The sequence below is a fragment of the Chlorocebus sabaeus genome, chromosome 11, assembly GCF_047675955.1.
Source record: "Chlorocebus sabaeus isolate Y175 chromosome 11, mChlSab1.0.hap1, whole genome shotgun sequence".
Classification (NCBI taxonomy): Eukaryota; Metazoa; Chordata; class Mammalia; order Primates; family Cercopithecidae; genus Chlorocebus; species Chlorocebus sabaeus.
Genome location: NC_132914.1, coordinates 4,917,294 through 4,945,222, shown reverse-complemented (window position 1 = coordinate 4,945,222; position 27,929 = coordinate 4,917,294). Strand labels below are relative to the sequence as shown.

General features: G+C 38.8%; 1 protein-coding gene across 1 annotated transcript in view; it reads right to left on the bottom strand.

Annotated features, from left to right (window-relative positions):
- The window catches only part of NDUFA9 (NADH:ubiquinone oxidoreductase subunit A9), a 38,069-nt gene that overhangs the window by 7,757 nt on the left and 2,383 nt on the right, over positions 1-27,929 (bottom strand). The window contains exons 2-8 of the mRNA XM_007967301.3: positions 24,876-25,046; positions 24,417-24,514; positions 21,519-21,610; positions 20,208-20,349; positions 16,753-16,855; positions 10,897-10,964; positions 9,614-9,690 (exon numbers count right to left, since the gene is read on the bottom strand). Coding sequence (XP_007965492.3) covers positions 9,614-9,690; positions 10,897-10,964; positions 16,753-16,855; positions 20,208-20,349; positions 21,519-21,610; positions 24,417-24,514; positions 24,876-25,046 — 751 coding nt within the window. The remainder of the gene's footprint in view (positions 1-9,613; positions 9,691-10,896; positions 10,965-16,752; positions 16,856-20,207; positions 20,350-21,518; positions 21,611-24,416; positions 24,515-24,875; positions 25,047-27,929) is intronic.

The window sequence follows — 27,929 nt, the reverse complement described above, 5'->3', positions numbered from 1 at the left end:
ACTTTAAGCATATAATAAATGACTTTTCATACATTTACCAAGTTATACAATCATTATAATGATTGTAGTTATACAATCATTACCATAATCCAGTTTTAGAATATTTTTCTTACTCTAGTAAGATCCTCCACAGCCATTTAATCCTGGATTTTACTCCTAGGCTCAGGCAATCACTAATCTACTTACATTTGCCTTTTATAGATACTTCATATAAATGGAATGTGAACATGTGATCTTCTGCATCTAGCTTCTTTCATTTACTATGTTTTTGAGGTCCATACATGTAACATGTCAATATTTCATTCCTTTTATTGTTGAACTTCTATTATATGGGAATGCTACTATGTTTCATTTTTCCTTTCATCAGTTGATGAGTATGTGGGATGTTTCCAATTTTTAGCATTTATGATAATGTTGCTATGAAAATCTAAGCGCTAATCTTTGTGTAGGCACATTTTCATTTCCTTTGGGTAAACACCTAGGAGTAAAACCCATAGGCCATACAGAAAATGTATGCTAACTTTTTAAGAAGATGCCAAACTGTTTTCTAAAGTGGCTATACAATTTTACACCCCTACCAGCAATGTATGAAGGTTCCTATTACTCCATGTCTTCATCAACATTTGTTATTCTCTCTGTGAACTGGTATCTCGTAATGGTTTTGATTTGCATTTTCCGTAATGACTAATGATATGGAGCATCTTTTCATGTGCTTTTTAGCAATTAAGTACATCTGCTGTGCTGATATGCCTATTCACGTCTTTTGCTCATATTAAAAAATGGATCGTCTTCTCATTGAGTTCTAAGAGTTCTTTGTATATTCTGGATATTATCAGATATGTAATTAACAAATATTTTCCCCCAATCTGTGACTTGTTTTTTCATTTTCCTAATGGTGTCTTTTGAAACACAAGAGCTTTAATTTTGGTGAAGTCTAATGTATCCAATTATTTTTTATTTTATGAAATATGCTTTTGATGCCATAGCTAAAAATCTTCTAGAACCCAAGGTCTAGAAGATTTTCTATTTTCCTTCCAAAATTATTATAGTTTTATAACTATTTTTTTTTTTTTACATTTTTACCAATTGAAATTTTTTTTTAATTTTACTTTAACTTCTGGGGTACACGTGCAGAATGTATAGGTTTGTTACATAGGTATACATGTGCCATGATGGTTTGCTGCACCCATCAACCTGTCATCTACATTAGGTATTTCTCCTAATGCTATCCCTCCTCTAGCCCCCCCACTCCTGGCAGGCCCCAGTGTGTGACGTTCAACTCCCTGTGTCCATGTGTTCTTATTGTTCAACTCCCATTTATGAGTGAGAACATATGGTGTTTGGTTTTCTGTTCTTGGGTGAGTTTGCTTAAAATGATGGTTTCCAGCTTCATCCATGTCCCTGCAAAGGACATGAACTCATCCTTTTCTGTATACTGGCTGCATAGTATTCCATGGTGTATATGCGCCACATTTTCTTTTATCCAGTCTATCACTGATGGACATTTGGGTTGGTTCCAAGTCTTTGCTATTGTGAATGGTGCTGCAATAAACATACATGTGTCTTTATAGTAGAATGATTTATAATCCTTTGGGTATATATACTCAGTAATGGGATTGCTGGGTCAAATGGTATTTCTACTTTGAGATCCTTGAGGAATTGCCACACTGTCTTCCACAATGGTTGAACTAAATAATTTACACTTCCACCAACAGTGTAAAAGCATCACTATTTCTCCACATCCTCTCTAGCATCTGTTGTTTCCTGACTTTTTAATGATCGCCATCCTAACTGATGTGAGATGGTATTTCACTGTGGTTTTGATTTGCATTTCTCTAAAGACCAGTGACGATGAGCTTTTTTCATACGTTTATTGAACTGCATAAATGTCTTCTTTTGAGAAGTGTCTGTTCATATCCTTCGCCCACTTTTTGATGGAGATTTTTCTTGTAAATCTGTTTAAGTTCTCTGTAGATTCTGGATATTAGCCCTTTTTCAGAGGGATAGATTGCAAAAAATTTCTCCCATTCTGTAGGTTGCCTGTTCACTGTGCAGAAGCCCTTTAATTTAATTAGATCCCATTTGTCTATTTTGGCTTTTGTTGCCATTGCTTTTCGTGTTTCAGTCATGAAGTCTTTGCCAATGCCCATGTCCTGAATGGTATTGCCTAGCTTTTCTTCAAGGGTTTTTATGGTTTTAGGTCTTATGTTTAAGTCTTTAATCCATCTTGAGTTAATTTTTGTATCAGATGTAAGGAAGGTATCGTTTCAGCTTTCTGCATACGGCTACCCAGTTTTCCCAACATCATTTATTAAATGGAGAATCATTTCCTCATTGCTTGTTTTTGTCAGATTTGTCAAAGATCAGATGATTGTAGGTGATGGATCTACAGATGGATGTAGGCGTTAATTCTGAGGCCTCTGTTCTGTTCCATTGCTCTATATACCTGTTTTGGTACCAGTAACATGCTGTTTTGGTTACTGTAGCCTTGCAGTACAGTTTGAAGTCAGGTAGTATGATGCCTCTAGCTTTGTTCTTTTGGCTTAGGATTGTCTTGGCTATGTGGGCTCTTTTTTGGTTCCATATGAAATTTAAAGTAGTTTTTTTCCAATTCTGTGAAGAAAGTCAATGGAAGTTTGATGGCGATAGCACTGAATCCATAAATTACTTTGGGAAGTATGGCCATTTGCATGATATTGATTCTTCCTATCCACAAGCATGGAATGTTTTTCCATTTGTTTGTGTCCTCTTTTATTTTGTTGAGCAGTGGTTGGTAGTTCTCCTTGAAGAGGTCCTTCACGTCCCTTGTAAGTTGGATTCCTAGATATTTTATTCTTTGTAGCAATTGTGAATGGGAGTTCACTCATGATTTGGTTCACTCATGGTTTGTCTGTTATTGGTGTATGGGAATGTTTGTGATTTTTGCACATTGAGTTTGTATCCCGAGACTTTGCTGAAGTTGCTTATCAGCTTAAGGAGATTTGGGGCTGAGAGGATGGGGTTTTCTAAATATACCATCATGTCATCTGGAAACAGAGACAATTTGACTTCCTCTTTTCCTAATTGAATACCCTTTATTTCTTTATCTTGCCTAATTGTCCTGGCCAGAACTTCCAATACTACGTTGAACACGAGTGGCGAGAGAGGGCATCCTTGTCTTGTGCCGATTTTCAAAGGGAATGCTTCCAGTTTTTGCCCATTCAGTATGATATTGGCTGTGGGTTTGTCATAAATAGCTCTTATTATTTTGAGATATGGTCCATCAACACCTAGTTTATTGAGGGTTTTTAGCATGAAGGGCTGCTGAATTTTGTCGAAGGCCTTTTCTGCATCTATTGAGATATTCATATGGTTTTTGTCATTGGTTCTGTTTACGTGATGGATTACATTTATTGATTTGTGTATGTTGAGCCAGCCTTTTATCCCCGGATGAAGCCGACTTGATCATGCTGGATAAACTTTTTGATGTGCTGCTGGATTCAGTTTGCCAGTATTTTATTGAAGATTTTCCCATCAGTGTTCTTCAGGGATATTGGCCTGAAATTTTCTTTTTTTGTTATGTCTCTGCCAGGTTTTGGTATTAGGATGATGCTGGCCTCAAAAAATGAGTTAGGGAGGATTCCCTCTTTTTCTATTGATTGGAATAGTTTCAGAAGGAATGGTACCAGCTCCTCTTTGCACCTCTGGAATAATTCAGCTGTGAATCCATCTGGTCCTGTTGGTAAGCTATTAATTGCTACCTCAATTTCAGAACTTGTTATAGGTCTATTAAGGGATTCAACTTCTTCCTGGTTTAGTCTTGGGAGGGTATATGTGTCCAGGAACTTATCCATTTCTTCCAGACTTTCTAGTTTATTTGCATAGAGGTGTTTATAGTATTCTCTGATAGTACTTTGTATTTCTGTGGGATCAGTGGTGATATCCCCTTTATCATTTTTTATTGCATCTATTTGATTCTTTTCTTTTTCTTCTTTATTAGTCTGGCTAGCAGTCTATCTATGTTGTTTAAAAAACAAACAAACAAACAAAAAACAAAAAACAAAAAAAAAAACAGCTCCTGGAGTCATTGATTTTTTTGAAGGGTTTTTCGTGTCTCTATCTCCTTCGGTTCTGCTCTGATCTTAGCTATTTCTCGCCTTCTGCTAGCTTCTTAAATTTGTTTGTTCCTGCTTCTCTAGTTTTTAAATGTGATGTTAGGGTATTGATTTGAGATCTTTCCTGCTTTCTCTTGTGGGCATTTAGTGCAATAAATTTCCCTCTACACACTGTTTTAAATGTGTCCCAGAGACTCTGGAACATTGTGTCATTGTTCTCATTGGTTTCAAAGAACATCTTTATTTCTGCCTTCATTTCGTTATTTACCCAGCAGTCATTCAGGAGCAGGTTGTTCAGTTTCCATGCAGTTGTGCAGTTTTGAGTGAGTTTCTTAATCCTGAGTTCTAATTTGATTGCACTGTGGTCTGAGAGACTGTCATTTCTGTTCTTTTGCATTTGCTGAGGAGTATTTTACTTCCAACTACATGGCCAATTTTAGAATAAGTGTGATGTGGTGCTGAGAATAAATTATATTCTGTTGATTTGGGGTGAAGAGTTCTGTAGATGTCTATTAGATCTGCTTGATCCAGAGCTGAGTTCAAGTCCTGTATATCCTTGCTAATTTTCTGTCTCATTGATCTTTCTAATATTGACAGTGGGGTGTTAAAGTCTCCCACTTTTATTGTGTGGGAGTCTAAGTCTCTTTGTAGGTCTCTAAGAACCTAATTTTTGAATCTGGGTGCTCCTGTATTGGGTGCATATATATTCAGGATAGTTAGCTCTTCTTGTTGCATTGATCCCTTTACCATTATGTAATGCCCTTGTCTTTTTTGATCTTTGTTGGTTTAAAGTCTATTTTATCAGACTAGGATTGCAACTCTTGCTTTTTTTTTTTTTTTTTTTTTGCTTTCCATTTGTTTGGTAAATATTCCTCCATCCCTTTGTTTTGAGCCTATGTGTGTCTTTGCACATGAAATGGGTCTCCTGAATACAGCAAATTGATGAGTCTTGACCCTTTCTCCAATTTGTCAGTCTGTGTCTTTTAATTGGGCCATTTAGCCCGTTTCCATTTAAGGTTAATATTGTTATGTGTGAATTTGATCCTATCATTATGATGCTAGCTGGTTATTTTGCCCATGAATTGATGCAGTTTCTTCATAGTGTCAATGGTCTTAAGAATTTGGTTTGTTTTTGCAGTGGCTGGTATCGGTTGATCCTTTCCATGTTTAGTGCTTCCCTCAGGAGCTCTTGTAAGGCAGGGGGTGGTGGCAAAATCTCTCAGCATTTGCTTGTCTGTAAAGGATTTCACTTCTCCTTTGCTTATGAAACTTAGTTTGGCTGGATATGAAATCCTGGGTTGAAAATTCTTTTCTTTAAGAATGTTGAATATTGGCCCCCATTCTCTTCTGGGTTGGAGGGTTTCTGCTGAGACATCCACTGTTAGTCTCATGGGTAACATACCCTTTGTGGGTAACCTGACCTTTTTCTCCGGCTGCCCTTAATATTTTTTCCTTCATTTCAGCCCTGGTGAATCTGACAATTAAGTGTCTTGTGGTTGCTCTTCTCGAGGAGTATCTTTGTGGTGTTCTCTGTGTTTCCTGAATTTGAATGTTGGCCTGCCTTGCTAGGTTGGGGAAGTTCTCCTGGAGTTTTCCAAATTGGTTCCTGGTTCCATTCTCCCCATCACTTTCAGGTACACCAACCAAATGTAGATTTGGTATTTTCACATAGGCCTACATTTCTTGAAGGTTCTGTTCGTTTCTTTTCACTCTTTTATCTCTAGTCTTTTTGCTTTATTTCATTGAGTTGATCTTCAATCTCTGATATCCTTTCTTCCACTTGATCAATCCGGCTATTGATACTTGTGTATGCTTCACAAAGTTCCCATGCTGTGGTTTTCAGCTCCATCAGGTCATTATGTTCCTCTCTAAACTGGTTATTCTAGTTAGCAATTCATCTAACCTTTTCTCAAGGTTCTTAGCTTCCTTGCATTGGGTTAGAACATGTCTACTTCTGTCAAATCATCAAACTCATTCTCCATCCAGTTTTGTTTCCTTGCTGGCAAGGAGCTGTAATCCTTTGAAGGAAAAGAGGCTTTCTGGTTTTTGGAATTTTCAGACTTTCTGACTGGTTTCTCCCCATCTTCATGGATTTATCTACCTTTGGTCTTTGAAGTCGGTGACCTTTGGCTGGGGTCTCTGAGTGAATGTCCTTTTTGTTGATGTTGATCCTATTCTTTTCTGTTTGTTAGTTTTCCTTCTAACAGGCCCCTCTGCTGCAGGTCTGCTAGAGGTCCACTCCAGACCCTGTTTGCTAGGGTATCACTGGCAGAGGTTGCAGAACAGCAAAGATTGTTGCCTGTTCCTTCCTCTGGAAGCTTCATCCCAGAGGGCACCTGCCAGATGTCAAACAGATTTCCCCTGTATGAGGTGTCTGTTGGCCCCTACAGGGACGTATCTCCCAGTCAGGACACATGTGGGTCAGGGACCCACTTGAGGAGGCAGTCTGTCCCTTATCAGAGCTCAAATGCTGTGCTGGGAGATCCGCTGCTTTCTTCAGAGCTGCCAGGCAGGGACGTTTAAGTCTGCTGAAGCTGCACCCCCAACTGCCCCTTCCCCCAGGTGCTCTGTCCCAGGATGGTGGGGTTTTATCTATAAGTCCCTGACTGGGGCTGCTGCCTTTTTTTCAGAGATGTCCTGCCCAGAGAGGAGGGAATCTGGAGAGGCGGTCTGGCCACCATGGTCTTGCTGAGCTGCAGTGGGCTCTGCCCAGCTTGAACTTCCTGGTGGCTCTGTTTACACTGTCAGGGTAAAACCACCTACTCAAGCCTCAGCAATGCAGACGCCCCTCCCTCCCAAGCTCATACGTCCAGGTCGAGCTCAGACTGCCGTACTAGCAGCAAGAATTTCAAGCCAGTGGATCTTAGCTTGCTGGACAATGTGGGGGTGGGACCCGCCAAGCCAGACCACTTGGTTCCCTGGCTTCAGCCCACTTTCCAGGTGAGTGAAAGGTTCTGTCTCACTGGCGTTCCAGGTACCACTGGGGTATGGAAAAAACTCCTGTGGCTAGCTCAGTGTCTGCCCAAACAGTTGCCGTTTTGTGCTCGAAACCCAGGGCCCCGGAGGTATGGGCACCAGAGTGAATCTCCTGGTCTGTGGGTTGTAAAGACAGTAGGAAAAGCGCAGTATCTGGGCCACAGCGCATGGTACAGTCCCTAATGGCTTCCCTTGGATAGGAGAGGGAGTTCCCCGATCCCTTAAGCTTCCCAGGTGAGACAACACCACACCCTGTTTTGGCTCACCCTCCTTGGGCTGCACCCACTGTCCAACAAGTCCCAATGAGATGAACCAGGTACCTCAGCCGGAAATGCAGAAATCACTCGCCTTCTGCGTCAATCTCACTGGGAGCTGCAGACTGGAGGTGTTCCTATTTGGCCATCTGGTCAGCAATCCTTGTTTTATAACTTTTACACTGAAGTGTCAGAATTATTTTAATTTTTTCATGTACAGTGCGAGGTAGGAGTCTAAGTTCATCTTTTTTTAATGTGGATATCCCAAAACCATTTCTTGAAAAGACTATCCTTTCCCCTTTGAAATGCCATACCACCTTTTTCAAAAATCAGTTGTCCATAAAGATTTATTTCTGAACTATCAATTCTGGTTAATTCATCTATATGTCAATTTTTATGTCAGTACCACACTATCTTGATAATTATAGCTGTTAAGTTTCAAAATTATGAAACTTAATGGTTTTGTCTATTGTGGGTCTTTGCATTACTATATAAATTTAGAATCAATTTATCAACTTCTGCAAAAAAGTGTGCTGGAATTTTGATAAAATTAAGTTGAATTCGTTGATCAATTTGAAGGAACTTATCATTTTAATCATACTGACTCTTCCAATCCATGAACATGGGATGTCTTGTTGCTTATTAGGTATAATACAACAAATTAAATTGTTAAACTTATACTTAAAAATATTCTATTATTTTTGATGCTGCTGTGAATAAAATCTTTTCTTAATTTTATTTTCAGATTGTTCATTTACTAGTATATATTGATTTTTCTATGCTGATCTTATACATCGTGATTTTGCTGAATGTGTTTATTCATCATCACAGCTGTGTGTATGTATGAGTGTGTATCAATAGGTATTTTATGAATGAATGGCAAATAGAATGGACCAACATAATACAATTCGTAACTACAAAAAACCTAGGAGTTAAATTACAGTCTTATGCCACTGCCTTAGCCTCAAAATATCATAGAAAAAAGCAAAGATTTTTTCCTGGGGTTGAAGAGACAAGAAATGTGTAGATGCATATCTACAATTTCAAGAGGAAAAGTATCTACACGGCAATGTCTAGTATTATTTTTCCCATCATTACGCCAGACAAGAATGACTTACTGGAGCCCAGACGAGAGGATAGTGGCTGGGCAAAGGTAAAAAGGAAAACGTGCAACTTATCCAGAGCTGGAGCAAGTAAAGTTCACAAAGCCATTTCTGCTCATTTATTCCCTGAAATCCTAGTCCATATACCTCTTCACTAGAACTAATGTCTTTTGTGTTCAGTATTTTATGAAACCTGTATTGAATATACCGAATTATAATTCTTCCCCTAGACTATATAACTGATTGCATGCTAATGTACCAAAATGGGAACTGAATAGGAGAAATATGTTTCGCAGCTGCTAGTTGACATGGAAAACCAAGAGCTTTTCACACTGAAAAAAATTGTTTGTTAAATAATAATAGTGGAACAGAACAATGTATAGATTCAGAATTCTGGGAATATATTCTATGCCTCTTGGCTTAAAGAGAAAAGTGTCATTTTCCTCTAGAGGCAAATATTTCTTAGGAATTAGGCTATCCCTCATTTACTGAGCCAGATCCTTCACTTTCACAGATGCCAACTGTCACTAGTTTGCTTCACAGAATCACAGTGTTCTGAATCACTTACTAGGTGAATTTGATACCTCTCAACTTGGCAAATGAAGTCTTAGTTTTTGACGTTTAGTTAATTCAGCAAAAAAAGTCCTAAGCTTAGCTGTGATATGATTTAGTAATTTCAGATAAGTCACATAGCTTAACTGTACCCATTTTTTTCTGAGAGCAAATTTTAGCAAAGAGCATAAAAGAAATAATCAATCTTGCATAGCACTAGTAATTGTGCTATAAACCACCCATTTTCAGTATCTGGGGTCATTGTGATACTCCATCAAAATTAATGTGGTTTTATAACCACACTCACTCCCTGAAAGTGTTTTGTTTGTGTTTTAGAATTTACAGCAATATCCTTTTATATTTAAAAACACCACTGGAGTAGTACAAAACCATCGCTAAGGGTCACGGAACTAAGTATATGTAATAGTCTAGGGCAGTGGTTCTCAGACTTTGGTAACGGTAGAATCATTCATTAAAGTAGATTCCAGGTTCCCTCAAATTCTGACTTAATGCAAGCAATGAGGAGATTTTGATATTGTAAAAGTGCAACAAATAAATCTGTTAGTAACTAATGTAGATATTGGTTCCTTCATTATAATAGCACATTTTAAAATTCAAACTCTTAAGCACTTACCCAACAAAAGCAAAGGTTTTCCCGCTGACATCGGGATCCTTAACTATGTTAACAATTCCTTTGGACACATCTACGACCTATAAGAAATTATAATATATGTTTAAGTAATTGTTGAAAAAGAGAGAGAATGGGAGATGGAGAGATAGAAAGAAAAGGAAAGAAGGGAAAGAGGAAGGAAGGAAGGAGAAAGGAAGAAGGCCACACTGATCTCAACAAAGAAAATGTGAAGTTAAAATAATAGCATTATCTATTCCCAGAAAGCTTCTTAAAAGAATGAGTCTTCCCCAGAGCTCAAATAATCCCTGCTATCCAAGTATTTTCCAAGTACGTATAATCCAAGGCTCATCCAAGTATTTTCTGTAGTAGGAATGCACTTACCCTCAGACAGCTTGAGGCCTTTCTGATTTGCTTTTGCCCACAACTTGCCAAGCTCATCTCTTACCACTCCCAACTCTCTTATTAACCATCGCAAACCATTCGGCTGAACCATATGGAATTGCTAATATTCTACCATTTTGATTTTCAAAAATAGTAATAGTGATTTTGGCCCCCAGGGGACAGTTGACAACTGTCTGGAGTCATTTTCAGTTGTCACATCTGAAGGATGGTGTGACTGGCATCTAGTGGCTAGAGGGCAGGAATGCTGCCAAACATCCTTCAACAACCCCCATAACGAAGAATTGTCTGGCTCAAGATGTCAATAGTGCCACTACTGAGAAAACTTGGTTTGATCTAACATGGAATCCAACATGCTCTTTCACCTCTGGGCCCCTGTATATACTGTTCCCTCCGCGTGTAATACTCTTCCCCAACTCCCTTCATTGGGCTTTAGTCATCTTTAAGGTTTTACCCTAAACGCCCTTCCTTCTGAGATGCCCAAGTCTAGATTAGGTGCCCTTCTGATGTAATTACATAAAACCCTCTCCTTATCATAGCACTCATCACATGGTACAATACCTGCTTTACTTATCTGCCTCAGACTGAAAGCAATTTGAGAACAGCAATTTGTGTCTATCTAGTTAATATCTTTATTTCCCTAATGATACGTGACATGTATGATGTGTCTAGCACATTCGGAGTTCAATAATTTTTTCTTAAATGAATGAACAAGTGAAGACACAGAGAAGGCATGTACCTCTTAAGTAAACTGAGAGGGAGCTAGCTGACACAAGTTGACAAAGAAAATGACAGAGTTACTAAATTAGGACAAAACCAGAAACCTGATCACCCAAATCTGAATTCATCAAAAATCCCTTTCTGATCCCCTTCATCCAAGTACTTACATATACTGGTTGTTTAACTGTCATCCAGCTCAAAGATCCAAGGGGTATAAGACCAAACTGATGCATATCTAGCAGAAGAAAGAATGAGAACTATACTGAGAAGGTTTAAGTTGCTCTAAGATCCAACAATCTTAAGATTAACATAATTACTGTGCATAATAGAAATAATATAATGAATGTAGCTGACTCTGAGGAAGTAAATGCACTTACAAAAGGCAGTCATTAGCTTTCCAGATAACAAACACGGAAAATAAAAAGGCCAAACGTTTAAAACCGTGAAGAATAAAGAATAGAGGTCAAATGGCTTGACAACTAGTCTGCTCTGCAATGCTAAAGGCATCGCCATGACCAAGACTGGACTCTAGCTGCACCCATTCTAAGGAGAAACACAGAACTCTTCCTCCTTATCATACTTATCTATTGATACGGCAACAGAACAGGTGAGCTGTCTATCTAGTTAATATCTAGATGCGTTCTGCTGCAGTATCAACAGATGAGTGATACAGCACAGATAACCCAGAAAAAGGGCCTGATGGAAATATTAGTTGATACATGGTGCTGGCACAATTATTCTGCTATTTGAAAAAAAACGTGAGAAAATGTTTTAGTTCTCACCATAAACTAAAACAAATCCCAAGTAGTTTAAATGTTAGGTTAAAAAAGTTCTTTATTTTTTTAATTTTTTTTTTATTAAAGAATTTAAGAGTAGAAATTAGGCCAGGTACAGTGGCTCATGCCTGCAATTCCAGCACTTTGGGAGGCCAGGACGGGTGGATCACAAGATCAAGAGTTTGAGACCAGACTGGCCAATATGGTGAAACTCCATCTCTACTAAAAATACAAAAATTAGCTGGGCGTGTTGGCACACACCCGTAGTCCCAGCTACTTGGGAGGCTGAGGCTGGAGAATCACTTGAACCCGGGAGGCAGAGGTTGCAGTAAGCCAAGATTGTGCCGCTGCACTCCAGCCTGGGCAACAGAGTGAGACTCCGTCTCAAAAAAAGAGTAGAAATTATTCACAATGATACAATAAAGAATAAAATACTTAAAAATAAACTTTATCAAAGTGGCAAAAGACACATGCTGAAAATCACAAAACATTGCTGACAGAAATTAAAGGCACAATTAAATGGAAAGGCATCCCAAGTTCATGGAATGGAAGACTTAATATTGTCAGGATGTTGCTATGGTTTAAATACATTCCCTCCAAAGTTCAGACGTTGCCAATGTGACAGGAACTAAGAGATAATTAGGTCATGAGGGTGCTCCCTCATGAATGGGATTAAGGACCTCATAAAGGAGGCTTCATGCAGCATTCAGCTAGCTTGCTCTTCTCCTCTTCTGCCATGTGGGGACACAGCATTTGTCCCTTTTACCCTTCCACCCTCTACCATGTAAGCACACAGCAAGAAGGCCCTCACCAGATGACAGCACCTAGATCTCGAGATTCCCAGCCTCCTGAACTGTTAGAAATACATTTCTCTTCTTTATAAATTACTCAACATTTGTTGCTCCACAAAATGGACTAAGACACATGTCAACTCTACCCAAAGCAATCTCAGATTTAATGCAATCCCTATCAAAATCCCAATGGCTTTTTATTTTTGCAGAAATACAGAAAACTGCATCTTAAAATTCATATGGACTTTAAAGGGATTCCTTTAAACAGCCAAAACAATCTTGAAAAAGAACAAATTTTTGGAAGTCTCACACTTTCTGATTTCAAAACTGATTACAAAGGCACAGCAATCAAAACAGTGTAGTGATCAAAACAGTGGCATAAAGACAAACATACAGAGCAATGGAATAGAGAAAAATAACTCTTGCATATATGGTCAAATGATTTTCAACAAAAGCACCAAGACCATTCAATAGGGAAAGATACTCTTTTCAACATACTGGATATCCACATGCAAAAGAATAAAATTGGACCCTTACCTCATACCATATACCCAAACTAAGTCAAAATGGATCAAAGACCTAAACCTAAGAGCTAAAACTAAAACTCTTAGACAAAAACAAAAGGAGAAAGCTTCATGGCATTGGACTTGGCAATGACTCCTTAGACACAATACTAAAAGCACAGGCAACAAAAGTAAAAATAGATAAACCTGACTACATCAAAATTAAAAACTTCTGTGCCACAAAGAACACAATTAACAGAGTGAAGAGGCAAACTAAAAAATGAGAGAAAATTTTACAAATCACATGTCTGATAAGCATTTAATGTTCTGAATAAATAAACTCCTACAACTTGATAACAAAAAATAAACAACCCAATTTAAAAAATTAGCCAAGGACATGAACAGACATTTCTCCAAATAATAAAGTAGCCAAAAAGCACATGAAAAGATGCTCAACGTCACTAATCATTAGGAAAACATAAATCAAAACCACATTGTGGCCAGGCAAGCTGGCCCATGCCTATAATCCCAGCACTTTGGGAGGCTGGGGCAAAAAGACTGCTTGAGGCCAGGAGTTCAAGTCCAGCCCGGGCAAGAGAGCAAGACCTGTCTCTACAAAGATATTTATATCTTTTTAGCCAGGTGTGGTGGTACACACCTGTAGTCCCACCTATGTAGGAAACTGAGGCAAGAGAATCCCCTGAGCCCAGGAGTTCAAGGCTGCAGTGAGCTGCGACTGTATCACTGCCTAGGTGACAGAGCAAGACCCAATCTCAAAAACAAAAACAAAAAAACCACACACAATGAAATACCACCTTACAACCATTAGGATGGCTATTATCAAAAAAAACAGAAAATAACAAATGTTGACAAAGACCTGGAGAAACTGGAAACCTTGTGCACTATTGGTGGCAATGTAAAATGGTGCAGCCACTATGGAATACACTATGGTAGCTTGTCGAAAAAGTAAAAGTAGATAAACCATATGATACAGAATTCCACTTTTCAGTACATACAACAAATAACTGAAATCAGGGATATTTCATACATCCATGGTCACTGCAGCATTATTCACAATAGCCAAAAGTGGGAAGCAACCCAAGTATCCATTGATGGATGGCTTATTAAACAGAATGTGGTAAACACACACAACAGAATATTATTCCGTCTTCAGCAGGAAGGAAATCACATCACACGGTACAACATGAACCTTGAGCATATTATGCTAAGTCAAATAAGCCAGCTACAAAAAGACAAATACTGGATGATTGCACTTATATGAGGTGGTCAAATTCATAGAAACCAAAAGCAGAATGGTAGTTGCCAGGGTCTGGGGGGAAGGAGGGAACAGGGAGTTGTTTAAAGGGGTATAGAATTTCAGTTGTACAAGAAGAAAAAGTACTGGGGATTGGTTGCACAACAATGTAAATAACTTAATTCTACTGAACTGTATTCTTATCAATAGTTAAAAGGATCTTAATCCTGTCTTAGTCTTAAGACTCTAAACTCCAAAGTCTCATCCAAATATGATCTAAATCAGATATAGGTAAGACTCAAGGTATGGGTCATCCTGAAGCAAAATTCCTAACTATGAACATGTGAAACCAGACAAGTTATGTGCTTCCAAAATACAGCAGTGAGACAGGCGTAAGATAGACATTCCTATTCTAAAAGGAAGATGTAAGAAAGAAGAAAGGGTGACAAGTCCCAAGCAAGTCCAAAACTTAGCAAGGTAAATTCTATTAGATTTTAGAATCTAATCAAAAACACACACAATGAAATACCACCTTACAACCATTAAGGTGGCTATAAAAATCAAGAATAATCTTCTCTGCCTAGATGCACTGCCTTCTAGATTCATAGAGGTGGTGGTCTCACCTTCAGGACCCACTGAAGCGGTAGTTCTCACTTCCAGGACCTACTGGGGCAGTAGTCCCACCCCAGTAGCTCTGCTGGGCAGAGAGTCACACCTCAAAGGTTCCAGACGGCTACAGTCCCAAGGATCAGGCAGCTGTACCTCCAAGACTCTGGGTGGTCCCACCTCCCAGGCCTCTGACACAGACCATACGGTCTGTTTAAAGTGAGGCAATGGCCCCATCCTTTGAAACCAAAGAAGTAGTTCTCAACATCTCTGAACCACTTTTGGGGTCATTCTTCCCTTTTCTTGAAGAATAACTCAAATTCACAGCCAAATAGCTCTATGGTCTGGTCCTATAGGATATCAGAAGTCAAACAGGCTTCTTTCATTCCGCCCCTTCTAGTTCAAACTGGTGGTGACTTTGCTGATGTAATCTCATCTCTCTTCCTGGCTTCTGTTGAGATAGTTTATTAGTTTGTGAGTCGCATCCACAAGCTCTTCATCAAACGGTTGTTCAGCCACACTCCTAGTGTTCTCTTCAAAACAAGCTTTCTCATTTTTTGCAATATGGATAAGCTGAGAATTTTCCAAATCTTCAGGTTCTGGTTCCTTTTTGCTTAACAAGTCCTTCTTCATTTCATCTTTCTCTCTTTTTGTATTTTATTATAAGCAGTCGGGAGGAACCAAGGCATGTCTTCAATACTTTGTACTTAGAAATCTTCTCAGCTGAATAAACAATTTCATCACTCACAAGTTCTACCTTCTACTAGAACACATACAGGTCAGCCAATTTCTTTGCCATTTTATAATATGGGTCACCTTTTCTCCAGTTCCAATGACATATTATTCATTTTCATCTGAGACCTTACAAAAATCACCCTTAACGTCCACATTTCTACCAGGTACCTCAAAACTCTTCTAGCCTCTACCTTTACCTAGTTGCAAAGGCACGTTCACATTTTAAGGTATTTGTTACAGCAGCACCCCACTTCTTGGAACCAAAATCTACTTTGGTCTGCTCAGGCTACCATAACAAAATATCATCGACTGGGTGGTTTGTACAATAAAAATGTATTTTCTCACAGTTCTGGAGGCTGGCAAATTCAAGATCAAAGTGCCAGCCAGTTTGGTTCCTGGTGAGGGCTCGCTTTCTGGCTTGTAGACAGCAGATTTCTTGCTGTGTCCTCACATATGGCCTTTCCTCAGTATGTGCACACAGGGAGAGAGAGATCTCTGTTTTTGCCTCTTCTTATAAGGCCACCAATCCTACTGAATTATGACCTCATCCTTATGGCCTCATTTAACCTTAATTACCTCCAAAAGTCCTGACTCCAAATAAATTCACAATGGTGTTAAGGCTTCAACATACGAATTATGAGGGGGCACAATTTAGCCCACAGCAGATGGGAAATTTTATACTACATATATTTTACCACAAATTTTTTAAGTAGAAATTATTACAGATGTTAGGTGGACACAAGCAACAGGTGGAAAAACAAGATAGAAACATCTAAATTGGTTAAACCAATATCCAGTACAATGGAATCCACACTGTGGAATACTATTCAGCTATATAAAGAAATGAGTTATCAAGCTACGAAAAGAAATGAAAGAACCTTAAATGCATATTGCTAAATGAAAGAAGTCTACCTAAAAAGACTACATACTGCATGATTCTAATATCCTGGAAAAGGCAAAACTATAGAGACAATAAAAAGATCAGTGGTTGTCTGGGGTTGGGGGTAGGTAGGAGGGTAAGAATCAATACGTATAACACAGGGAGGAGATTTTAGGATAAAGAAACTATTCCATGTGATATTCGAATATTTGCCAAGTCACAGAGTTAGCTGGGCCAAGACTTAAACTCAAGTCTCTGACTCCCAAATTCATGCTCTTTCTATTAATCTAAGTTGCTTCTTTTGATATGGAATATAACAAAGACTACACTGACTACGAAAAACTTAGGGGAGAAAAAGGCAACTAGGAAAAAATATATATATCCTTAGTCTGTCAATCAGAGAAAACTGTTAGCTTGAGCAACTTCAACTTGGTTAATCAGTATCCCTCTCTTCTACCATTAAGAAAGAATACGTACGTGCAAAAGAATTCAGGAATCTATCCTCTCTTCCAAAGATGTCTGACGGCTTTACGATAACGGCTTCCGGAAATGCATCTCTCACTGCTTTCTCTCCAACATCCTAAATGACAATCAGACAAACTTGTTTTGAGTTTTGAGACAAGTGAATAAAGCATCCACTCTTTCCACTATTAAGACATGACTTGTATTTCAAAGGTGATATTTTCCTCCAGATAAAGGTAATCGTGTAATTCATAAAACTCAGTTACACAGAACTTTTAAAAAATATAATCCACAAAAATGTCCTGCACCTTACAGCTTTGGTTGGGTCTCTCCCTATTTTTTTATTTTAAGGGAAGCTTACACTGAAGAAAGAGAAAAATCAAAGTAGAATTTTTTCAGCCTCCATTTTTCCTTCGATTTACAGATTCTCTGGTTTGTGGCAACCACCTAGCAGCCTGCTAGGAAAAGGACAGTATGGTGGCAGTGGGCTACAATAAGGGAAGTGTCAGCAGTACCTACATAGCCAAAGGAGGTGGGGGTAGAGTCACTAATCTTCCTGATCTCAATTGCTGTACCTTCCTTACTTGTTATCATCTCCTAGTCTCCTAGGCAAGCCTTCTTGTTCGATGAAGACATCAGCACCTAATTCAGTCTTCCTTTCTACTTCCACCACCACTGGGGGGACATCAACGTCCAAGTGGGCTTGGACTTCTCAGGTTCTTGAGCTGCTCAACTGCAATGACCTCCTCTTCCTTCCACCTCTACCATTCTTAACTCAGTTTCACCACTACCATATCAACATCTGGAACTGCTCTTCTTCTGAGGTATTACATGAAGACATCCTACTCTTGGATGTCCATTTCCTACAATTTCCAGCCTGCTTGTTCTTTGTTCATCTGCTCCCAGAATACCTGTTTCTCAACCTTCTCAAGAACTCTAGTACATTGAATCTGCTTCCCCTGTATCAGCTCTTCTGACTGTTCCTGTCCTCCCCTCTGAATTCCAGATTAGGTCCCATAGGCCATCTTCTCATCACTCTCTTGCCAATATTGTAAACCACCTTATCCCTTTGTCCTTTACTCTAGCCACCAGACAAAATTCTAATCCTAGAAGAACTCCATTTGCCTCCCTTGGGCCATGCACTCCCACTGCCTTGAGCAGCTGGCAGGAAAATAAATCAATAAAAATCATGAATTGGTACCACTATAAATTCATGCCTCCAATTTTAACCGGGCCCTCAACATTTCCCAAAAATCGTGTTTTCCTCTAATTAATTTACTTTCCCATGAGACAATCTGAAACATTTTCTACTCTACTCAAATTTCAGACATCCCTTTCTTTTCTCTTCCTTCCAGTTAATGACTTCGCCTTCTAATAAAAAACAAAATATAAGACAGTAGAGGAAAAATCACCTCAAGCTCTCACTACTAAATCTACAAACTCTGGTATATAAAGCACAATTTTCTCCTTCTATCTTACCTGATGGGAGGAACAGTGCCACTTCCAATGCTTTAGAGCTCACGTCCTTTCACTTTCTCAGGAACCTGTGCAATTTACTGTCTCTTCCACACCTTCAGCTTCACTTTTTTTACCAGCATCTCCCTATCAGCATTTAAACAATGTAGATCCTCTACCTTAAAAAAAAAATAGCAACTCCACAGCCCCCTGCAGCTTCTATCCTCTCAGTCTTTCATCTTCCTCTTGCCAGTCAAGCTACCTGAAAACGTACCTACCCTTACCATTCCCACTTCCTCAGTTCCAACTCACTCTTCACTCACCCGCATTCTGGATTCTGCTCCAACCTTTGCACTGAATCTATTCTTGATAAGATCATCAATGACCTCCAAGTCAGTAGATCCAAGGTGACTTTACAGTTATCATCTTGCTTGACTTCTCAATGGCATTCATAAGGATTCACTTCCTCCTGTGAGACTGTCTTGCCATGGCTTCGCTAGCACTGTACTCTCCTGGTTTCCCTTCTGCCTTATCATGTCGTGCTTAGTCTTTCTGTTTGATTGGTTAGGGTTTCTGCACGTGCTTCCTTCTCTACCAGATTACTAACCATTGGTATGTTCTGGGCCCAATCTGAAACTCCCTTCTCAATCTTCAGCCATCTTAACCCCTCTCATTACTTCAATTAACAAGAAATGCTGGTAACTCCCACATTTCTGTCTCCAACCCAGACCTCTCTTCTGACCTCTCTTCTGACCCTACATACCAGTTACCTGGAAGATTGACACACATCTGAAATGCACCTGAAACATGAGTCCAAAACTCAATCATCTTCCATTCTCTCAAGTCAAATAGTGCTCCTCAATCTTTGCTGCCCTTGGAATCACCTAGAGAGAGTTAAAAAATACTGGTGCTGAAGCTGCAACCCCGGAAATTGTTTCAATTGGTCTGCGGCACAGCCTAGGCATCAGAATTTTTAAAAGCTCCCTCAGTGGTTTTAATGTGCAACTAAGGCTAAGAGTCACTGCCCTAGAGCCTAGTCCCTCTCAAGTATTTCCCATCTTATTCAACAGTACTATCATCTAGCCAGTGGCTTCAGCCAGAGGGCTGGACATCTTTGACTCTTCTCTCTTCCTCCCCATTGACACCTCCCATTTCCTTCCAAACAGTCATGAAATTCTGATGATTTTATGAATGTTTGGGCAGAGGCAGGCACAAGTAATCTCTTATTTTCTCTCCATTTACTACTGTAGCCACAGTGCTTAACACAACATGTGATACATAGTAGGTGCTTAATGAATAGTTTATCCAGTAAATTAATGTGGCGAGTCAAAAATGTGGAACCATTATCAAGGAACTCTGTTGTCCTTATCAGTATGACTCAAAACAGTCTCCCATATGGCAGAATCCAAATGTTAAGCATACTGTCAGACGCGGATAGCCCTTCTGAGTCCCTAACAATGAACGTGTTTCACTTAGGTTACAGACTGACACCAAACGACAGCGGTCAGTCTCTAGGTATGGCATTTCTGGGAGTAAAAGGAGCATAAGTACTATGTGAATAGGCATCTTCCCTGGCAAATATTAATCCCTGTCATTCTGAGCCTTCACACTGCCTCTTTAAGAGTGGCATAAAACCACTACAATGCAAGGGGTGAGAAAGAAACATGGTCCTTTAACCATGGTAGATGACACAGGTATGATTCCTTTGGCAGAAATCTGTGATGGCTTCTGTATAATTCAGTGATGCCCCAAAGAAACTTTAAGTATCTGAATGCCAATAGTAACATAGTCTACCAACTCTGAAGCCCCTTAACACAGTTCCCTGCAAACAGAAGCCAATCAATCAAAATGTCAAAATATCACATACACACACCCCTAGTTCTGGATACAGGGAATCAGAAAACCTTTTAATTCTAGATATGTTGATGATAAACCCTTCTCACTGAAATCATGTTTCAAATGGGCCAAGAAACTCTGGCTCTGTGAACCACTTCCCAAATCAAGTTGTTACTTACCTTATTTCTCAAATATCTAGAAGAGCTTTTAATATTCGCATTCAGATGGGAAACATGAATGAATTTTTCAACTCCAGCTTCTTTGGACACTTGAGCAATTGCCTGGGGAATCTTCACATAAACATCCTCAAAATCGAAGTTTCTGGAAGAAAAAAAATAAAAGAATTGGTTAAGAACTCCAGACACAGGATCTCAAAGCTTTATGTGATAAGTTGGTTTTCATAACAGTATTGAAATTCCTATTACTTAAACTTTTAAACAGCAATGATTTAACTTAAAGCTAAATGTGGCCAGGTGTGGTGGCTCATGCCTGTAATCCCAGTGCTTTGGGAGGCCAAGGTGGGTGCATCACTTGAGCCCAGGAGTTCTAGACCAGCCTGGGCAAAACTGTAAAACCCTTTCTCTATTTCTAAAGAAAATTTTTTTAAAAATTTTTTTAAGCCAAAATTATTTTTTAAAAAAAGTTGACAGCTCTGCGCACTGTCATTACTCTACACCATTTAAGGCCTACTCTAAGTTAGAAATCCAGTATACATCATGTTCTGCATTATCAAGGAATCCTGAGGCTGAGGCCCTTTAAAGAAACCTGGCTGTACTGGTTGCTGAAGTGTTAGGAATCACTTCTTACCCCTGGGACTTTGTTTCCCACAAGGGAAAAAAAAGAAACTAAAAAAAGTCAGTCAACAATTTCATTAATATTAACTAATTGTTTACTCTGTACGACATACTATGTTAATCAATAGGGGGGACAAAAAGTTGAATAAGACCCCCAATGCATCAAAGAACTTATAAAATATTTGATGAGAAAGACATATATTAAAAAACTAAGTCAAACTTTAATGCTAAAAGAAGAGGTGTAAACAAAGTGTTGTGGATTATAGCATTAAAACATTATTTGTTAACAAACAATCCACACAAAGAACTGTTCACATTAGTCCTCGCGTCATCTTCAATTAACAACACAGAAAAGACATCTAGAACACTGTCTACACAAGAACAACCAATGTTCAGCTTGCTAAACAGCAGAACAGGCAAAATCCTATTTCCTAACCCCATCTCAAAGGGACTAATCCAAGCACAGGACCAACACCAGCCATACCAATACCACCTACTGGCTTTTTATGGGCGTATATCACACTGCTGACTTATACCAGACGGCTGTCACTGGGTATGCAAGTGATTGTTCAACCAACCCTTATTCACTAATTGAAAATGTCACTGTGGTAGCTGGCACATAGAAGGTGTCCAGTAAAGGTCTATTAAACCCTAAGAAAGACTAAAGCAAAGAAGAAACCAGAGTCAAAGACTTACTTGGTTTCCCAGTCTCGTCCAATAAGATTGATGACCACATTGCTGTGTTCCACTGCTCGTCGGATAGAATCTTTATCTCTCGCGTCCCATTCCTGTAATAGCAGAAAGCAATCGGATGAAAACATACAGGTATACCTCAGCACTCAACGCTTCTGCAGCCTCCTCAACGCAAGTTTCAAAGTGGGCCACCTGCTGTAGTCATAAGATGGTGCCATTTCATACAAGCTCCACTTATTACAAGAGAAATGATGTCTCAAACTCCCTGCTGATTCCCTTACTCTTTTGGAGACAAACAGGTAAAAGTACACTTTACTCAGGTAATCAAATGCCAGAGCTAAAAAGGAGGCTATTGATTTTTAATGGAGCATATTTGTTTTTGTCCACCCAACTACTCCTTACTAAGTTTGAAAAGAAACCCAGTAAACCAAGTCTCCAATTCTGAAATACAGCCAAAGAAGCAAGGATCATTTGGGAGATAAGAGACTTTCCCTTCTTGACAGCAACCACTTACAGACTGAAGATAGGAAGAGTATCTTTTAAAGATCAGTGTTAGTTGGGGAGATTCATGACTATTTTCTTACTTATTTCCTTTTAATTCTTTCCTCTTTTATAACCCCAGATCTAGTGATTCCTACATTAACAACATAAAAACAAGAGTCAAAGGGAACTACCTAAAACTTCAGGGTGAGCCAAGGGCAGGTTTCTATAAGCATTTCAATGGAAGATAACAATTAACAAGAATTTCTTAGCACGAAATAAGTGCACGTGCATGGGTCAGTGCAATGGGAAGGAGACACAGGAAGAAGGGAAAAGAGAAAGAAAGTGGGGATGAAAGAGAGAGAGAGAGAGAACTAAAATGTCTGTTTAATTTAGAAAAAACAAACTATAAAATCAGATACAACAACAAAAAGATGAAGCCCCAGCAGGAAGAACCAGTTAGGACTGATGTTAGAAAGTAGGTTAAAAGACACAGTCTAGAAAAGTGGCTTTGGAATCAAACAGACAGAAACGCAAATCCCAGTTTGCCATGTACTAACTTGGTACAAATTATCTCTTCAAGCCCCATGTAAAACTGGAAAACACATCTTACCTAATGAGGTTACTATGACGATTAAGTGAAATACACATAAAATCTATAGCAGTGAGTGATGTAATAAAAGAAAACCAAATTTTCAGGGATAAGGCCCAAGGGCACACAGTCAGGTGGGTAAACCAAGTGGCCATTCAGACAGCAGTTGCAAACAAAGACTAAAGACACCCCAAAGAGTCCTTCTCTGAAATAAACACATAAACTCTAAACATATAAGCCTCTGAGTTCCCTGTGGTCTTGCTCATCCAAACATGCTCAGAGCACAGGTCGATGTTAGACACTCAGGAAATAAACCTCTGCAAAGATAATGGAATAGGTGTCATATGGTTTAATTCCAATGGTTCGAAAGTTTTCACCTATCGCTTTTTAAATACTTCAATTGTGAGGCTCTGACAAGGTGACCAACAAACTTAAGGCACGAAGAACTAGGAATAAGCTAAGCCTCTGTAACTTTAATACCAAGAAGATATTTAATAGTAAGATTTTGGAGAAGAAAAACATTTTGGAAATAAGAAATTTCTGATATAAGTATTATACTTAGCTTGTGAACAATGAGTCAAGAATAAATGAAAACGTGAAAATGAAATGAAAATAAATCAAAATTTGAATGGATTACAAATAATCTGTATGAATATTACTAGAGATAGTAAGGATGTTTAGCACATATTTTTTAAAAGGGAAAATGTATAACTCCATTCCTTACAGGACAATACAAGTAGGAAGTCAGCTATAAGATCAGTAGATTGAAGCATCAAGGCCCAAACAGTATAGCAATCAATAGCTTGGCTGCAGACATTCGGGGCAGCACAACTTTTTGTGGAAAGGGACTGTCCTGTGTTCTGTAGGATATTTAACATCCCTGGCCTGTACCTAATAATCAGGACGGCTCTCCAATCACTGTGACAACCAAAGAGTTCCATTAGACCCTCCCTTAATGGCCCTCCTTTACCCTCTTTCCCCTGCCTCACCCTGTTGGCAACTACTGGCCTAAAGGAAGAACCTGTAGATTAAAGAATGACAAAGGGAATGCTCAGAAAGGACTGTTCTAAGTTAAATCTATACTAAACAATCAAGTTACGATACACCCTATTTGTGAATTTTTTGTGTTTATAGAGCACTATCCGATAGAAATATAACATGAGGCAAAGAAGCAAAAAAGAAACAACTAAAATTCATTTTAATAATATATTTTATTTAACCTAATATGTCTAAAATATTATTTTAATATGTAACAAATATAAAAAATTATTGATGATGAATTGCATATTCTTTTCTTCATACTGAGTCTTTGAAATCTGGTATGTATTTTATATGTACAGCATATCTCAATTCAGACTAGCCACATTTCACGTGCTCAGTAGCCACATGTGGCCAGTGGCTACCACACTGGACAGCACAGGTCTACAGCAGATTGACAAACTATAGTCCACAGGCCAAATTCAGCCTGCAGCCTCATTTTGTAAACAAAATTGTATTGAAATGCAGCCATGCCCATTTGTGCACATATTGTCTATGGCTACTTCCAGGTACAAAGGCAGAGCTGAGTAATTATGACAAACACTGTACGACCTGCAAAGCCAGATATATTTACTATCTGGCCCTTCACAGAAAACGTTTGCCAACGGCCAATCTACAGCTTGCATGACAAAGGAGATGCCAGAACCTAGCTGAAAGAATGACCTGGGAATAGAGGATGCCTTTGGTCCATTCTGGGAAGAAATTACTGCTTTATTATACTGCCTCTCACTCCCAAAAATGATCTTAGTAATTTATATTTGTCAACTTCAATCACTCATAAAGGCCCTTACCAGAAATAGAAGCTGGCCCAGGTCACCCATGGGACGAAGGTACATGGTGTCATATATATCACACCGATAGGGTATGATTACCTGTGATCCCATGCGTCCTAAAAGAGAATGGATTGAAAAAAGGATCAACATTAACATAATGTCGATATATTATACAATTGTGACTTGGTAAATATTTAAATTCTAGTATGGTATGTGAATTGATATTATATTTGACGAAAAGAATATCTTGCCATGCTAAAGATGCCATAGCCTTTCAGAGTCCCTTATTTCTATCTTAATAATTCCTATATAGGAACATGAGTGTGCTCTTAACGTCACAACAAATAAAGATTACATGCATCCAAGATACGAGTAATTCATAATACCGTTAAGACAAAGAGAATCACAGCTCACGCTTCTCATCAGGCAATCCTGATCAATGACAACGGAGCATATGAACTCAACAACTTTACTTACCAAGGTGGTTGACAACGTATCGCCCCAGGAATCCTGTTGCTCCAAACACAGTGGCCACGATCCCACTGACTGAGGAACGTCCACCTTTTCCATGAGGTATGACGGCATGATGAAGCTGGCGACAGGGCGGGCCATGACACACTGATGTGGCTATTGCAGTAATGGCAGAACCTTAAACAAAACCCCAAAGTATACAAACATGGCAAATATTATTATGTTTAAAACTGTGAACACAAATAGCTCCTTTCCCAAAAAACTTGTAACATTATTTTGCAATCAGTACTTTAGTAATTTAAGTATCAAGGGCAATAATAAACACAAATTACTACAACATAGAATCCACAGGACATGAGGAAATATATTCCCTACCCTATACAATGTAACTTACCTAAGAAGATAAGTCACATTTTTTAAAAAAACACATTAAACAGTCACAAAGTAGGAAAGTATAAGCCTATATGGTAAAAGGAACTGAGAATATGTAATAAAGGGGCAATAAGTCACATTACCATGAGGAAGGATTCCTGGATAACATGTTTTGAGAAAGGTCTTAAAGAGGAAAAAAAAGAAAGGATGGAATCCCATGAGAAACATATCACAATGCAGAGGTAGAATGAATAAGCCTAGGACAGGGCGACAGCCAAAGACTCTCCTCGAACAGAATCTGAAACTGGTGACTAACGAAAAACAAAGTTGATGATATTAGTTGGAAGCAGAGGATTATTAGCACAGAACATTAAAAAAAAAAAAAAAGGAATGCAGCTCAATAGTTCAGACCTACTATAAAACCACTGAAGAACTTCACAAATAATGATAAAAGGAGTGAAGTGCTTGAGAAAAGATGTTCTGACTTTTAGAAAGCTTAACAGCAAGAGATTTGTCAAACATTCCACCACTTCTTTTTCAGCGACTGAGATTCTTGATACTACAATGAACCCTCAAAGTTCATGCACCAATGCTTACATCTTCTCTATAGCATGTGTGCAAAGAAATCATCTGGCTTTTGCCTGAACACCTGTGGAGTTGGGAAACTCACTACTGTCTGTAGCGGCCCATTCTGCTTTGAGCCATTCTAACAGAAAGAAAGTTCTACCACAAGGCGAATCAGTGACTGCTTCCCAGAAGTTTTTATCCCCGCGTTCCTCCGGAATGACAAAGAACAAGTCTAATCCCTCTTCCACAATTAAGTGTAGCAATTATATCCCCACTAAATATTTTCTTCTCCAGGTTAAACATCCCCTGTCAAGTATTCTTCGTAAGGCAGGAATGCGAATCTCTTTTGGATATACTCCAGTTTTCAAGTTACTTCTAAATCCTTCGAGTAGAATTTTAGAGTTAGCTGCTCAACTTTCACGTAAGTAGAAACAAAAAGGTTTAAAGTGCTAACGCACTTCTGCTCCAATAAACTTTGGAGTTTAGCATTCGTGCTTTGTATACTTGGGAGAGGTGAAAGACACAAATAGGACTTTCTTTAGAAAATCTGTGTTTGTTTTCTAGGTATGACTTACAGGTGGCAATCTCCCCAAAGGCCATTGTTCTTCCCTATCCAAAAGTATGGAAAAGGAGAAATAGCCTAGCTCACTGATAATGACAGAAATTAAAAGTAAACATCATGGGCCATACACACACATCATATAACAAAATAATAACATCATATTAACAGCTAACTTTACAGCGCTCTTGGCAGGTGTCCAGCATTATTCTAAGTGCTGCATAGGTATTATCTTTTTTAATGCTATCTTTATCATCACTTTATAGATAAGGTTAGTGACCAGCCCAAAACGCTAGTAAAGGAGATTAAAAAGCAGGTCCGTAAGGTAGGAGAAAAACCCAGAAGGAAACAGAATCTGAAAATCAAAAAAAGAAACTGTTTCAAGGAGAGAAGAGTTAACTTTATCAAATGCTGAAAGTGAAGTAGGAAGAGGACGGAGGACCACCGAAACTGGAGGATGTGGCTGTAGGTGGCATAACTAAGAGCGATGCTATTGGATTAGTGGGACTGAAAGCCAGACTGGAGCAAACAAGAGAGGCTGTGAGGCAAGGAAGTAGATGAGGAGATAGATAATCCTTCTGAGGAAAGAGAAATGGGATTAGAGAAACACAAGGACAAGGACAAGTTTGTTTGTGTGTTTGTTTGTTTGAAATATGAGTTAACATTTAAGTGCTGATGGAAATGACATGATTTCCATGGTAGAGGGAGAAAATTCCTGATTCAGGAAAGGGATTGAATAGTTGAGAGAGGATGAGATTGAATACAAAGTGAAGGAACTGGCCACAGATCGGAACAGAAGGAGCTCACCCACTGTAACAAGAGAAAAGGCAAAGAATTATCACATATCAACTATTAGAGTTTATGATGGGAAAATGACTGTTCTCATCTGATTCCTTTGATTTCTCTATAAAACTGAGAATGAGACAAAGCACATATTAGAGGTATTAGGAAACTGGCTATGTTAAGTAATGATTATGAAGACAAGGAAACCAAATTTCCTAGAAAAATGTGGCACTGAAAATCTATCTGAGATTTGTATTCATGAATTTAAAATAAGGCCAGTTAGTTTGGAGTTTTCCCTAGCCCCGTTCTCTACTGCTCAGTGGCAGGCAGCAAATTACGTGGAAAGTTTTGTTTAATCAGGGTCAATGTTTTTCACAACAACAGGAGTTGGGCTGGGGAGGTGAGAATGCATTAAAGGGAATGGTAAGAGTGATGAGTAAGGAAGTGAGAAGATAGGATAAGACAGGGAAGAGATGGCAGAGTCAATGAACTGGGAAGAATTACTTGAGTTAAGGAATCAATAACTCAAAGGACTGTTAAGAGGATTAGAGTAAACATACATAAACCATGTAGCACATTACCTAGAGCACATTAAGCATTCTATGAATAATAGTTGCTTTTATTACTTTCAAATTTCTCTGAAGGTAATGTCACACTAACCTCACATGGCTATTTGGTTTTTTAATAATTATGGGCCAAGCATTATTCTAGAAACTGTGACTATCATAGTAAAATACAAAACCCTGGCTTCATGAAGCTCACAGTGTAAAGGGTTGATG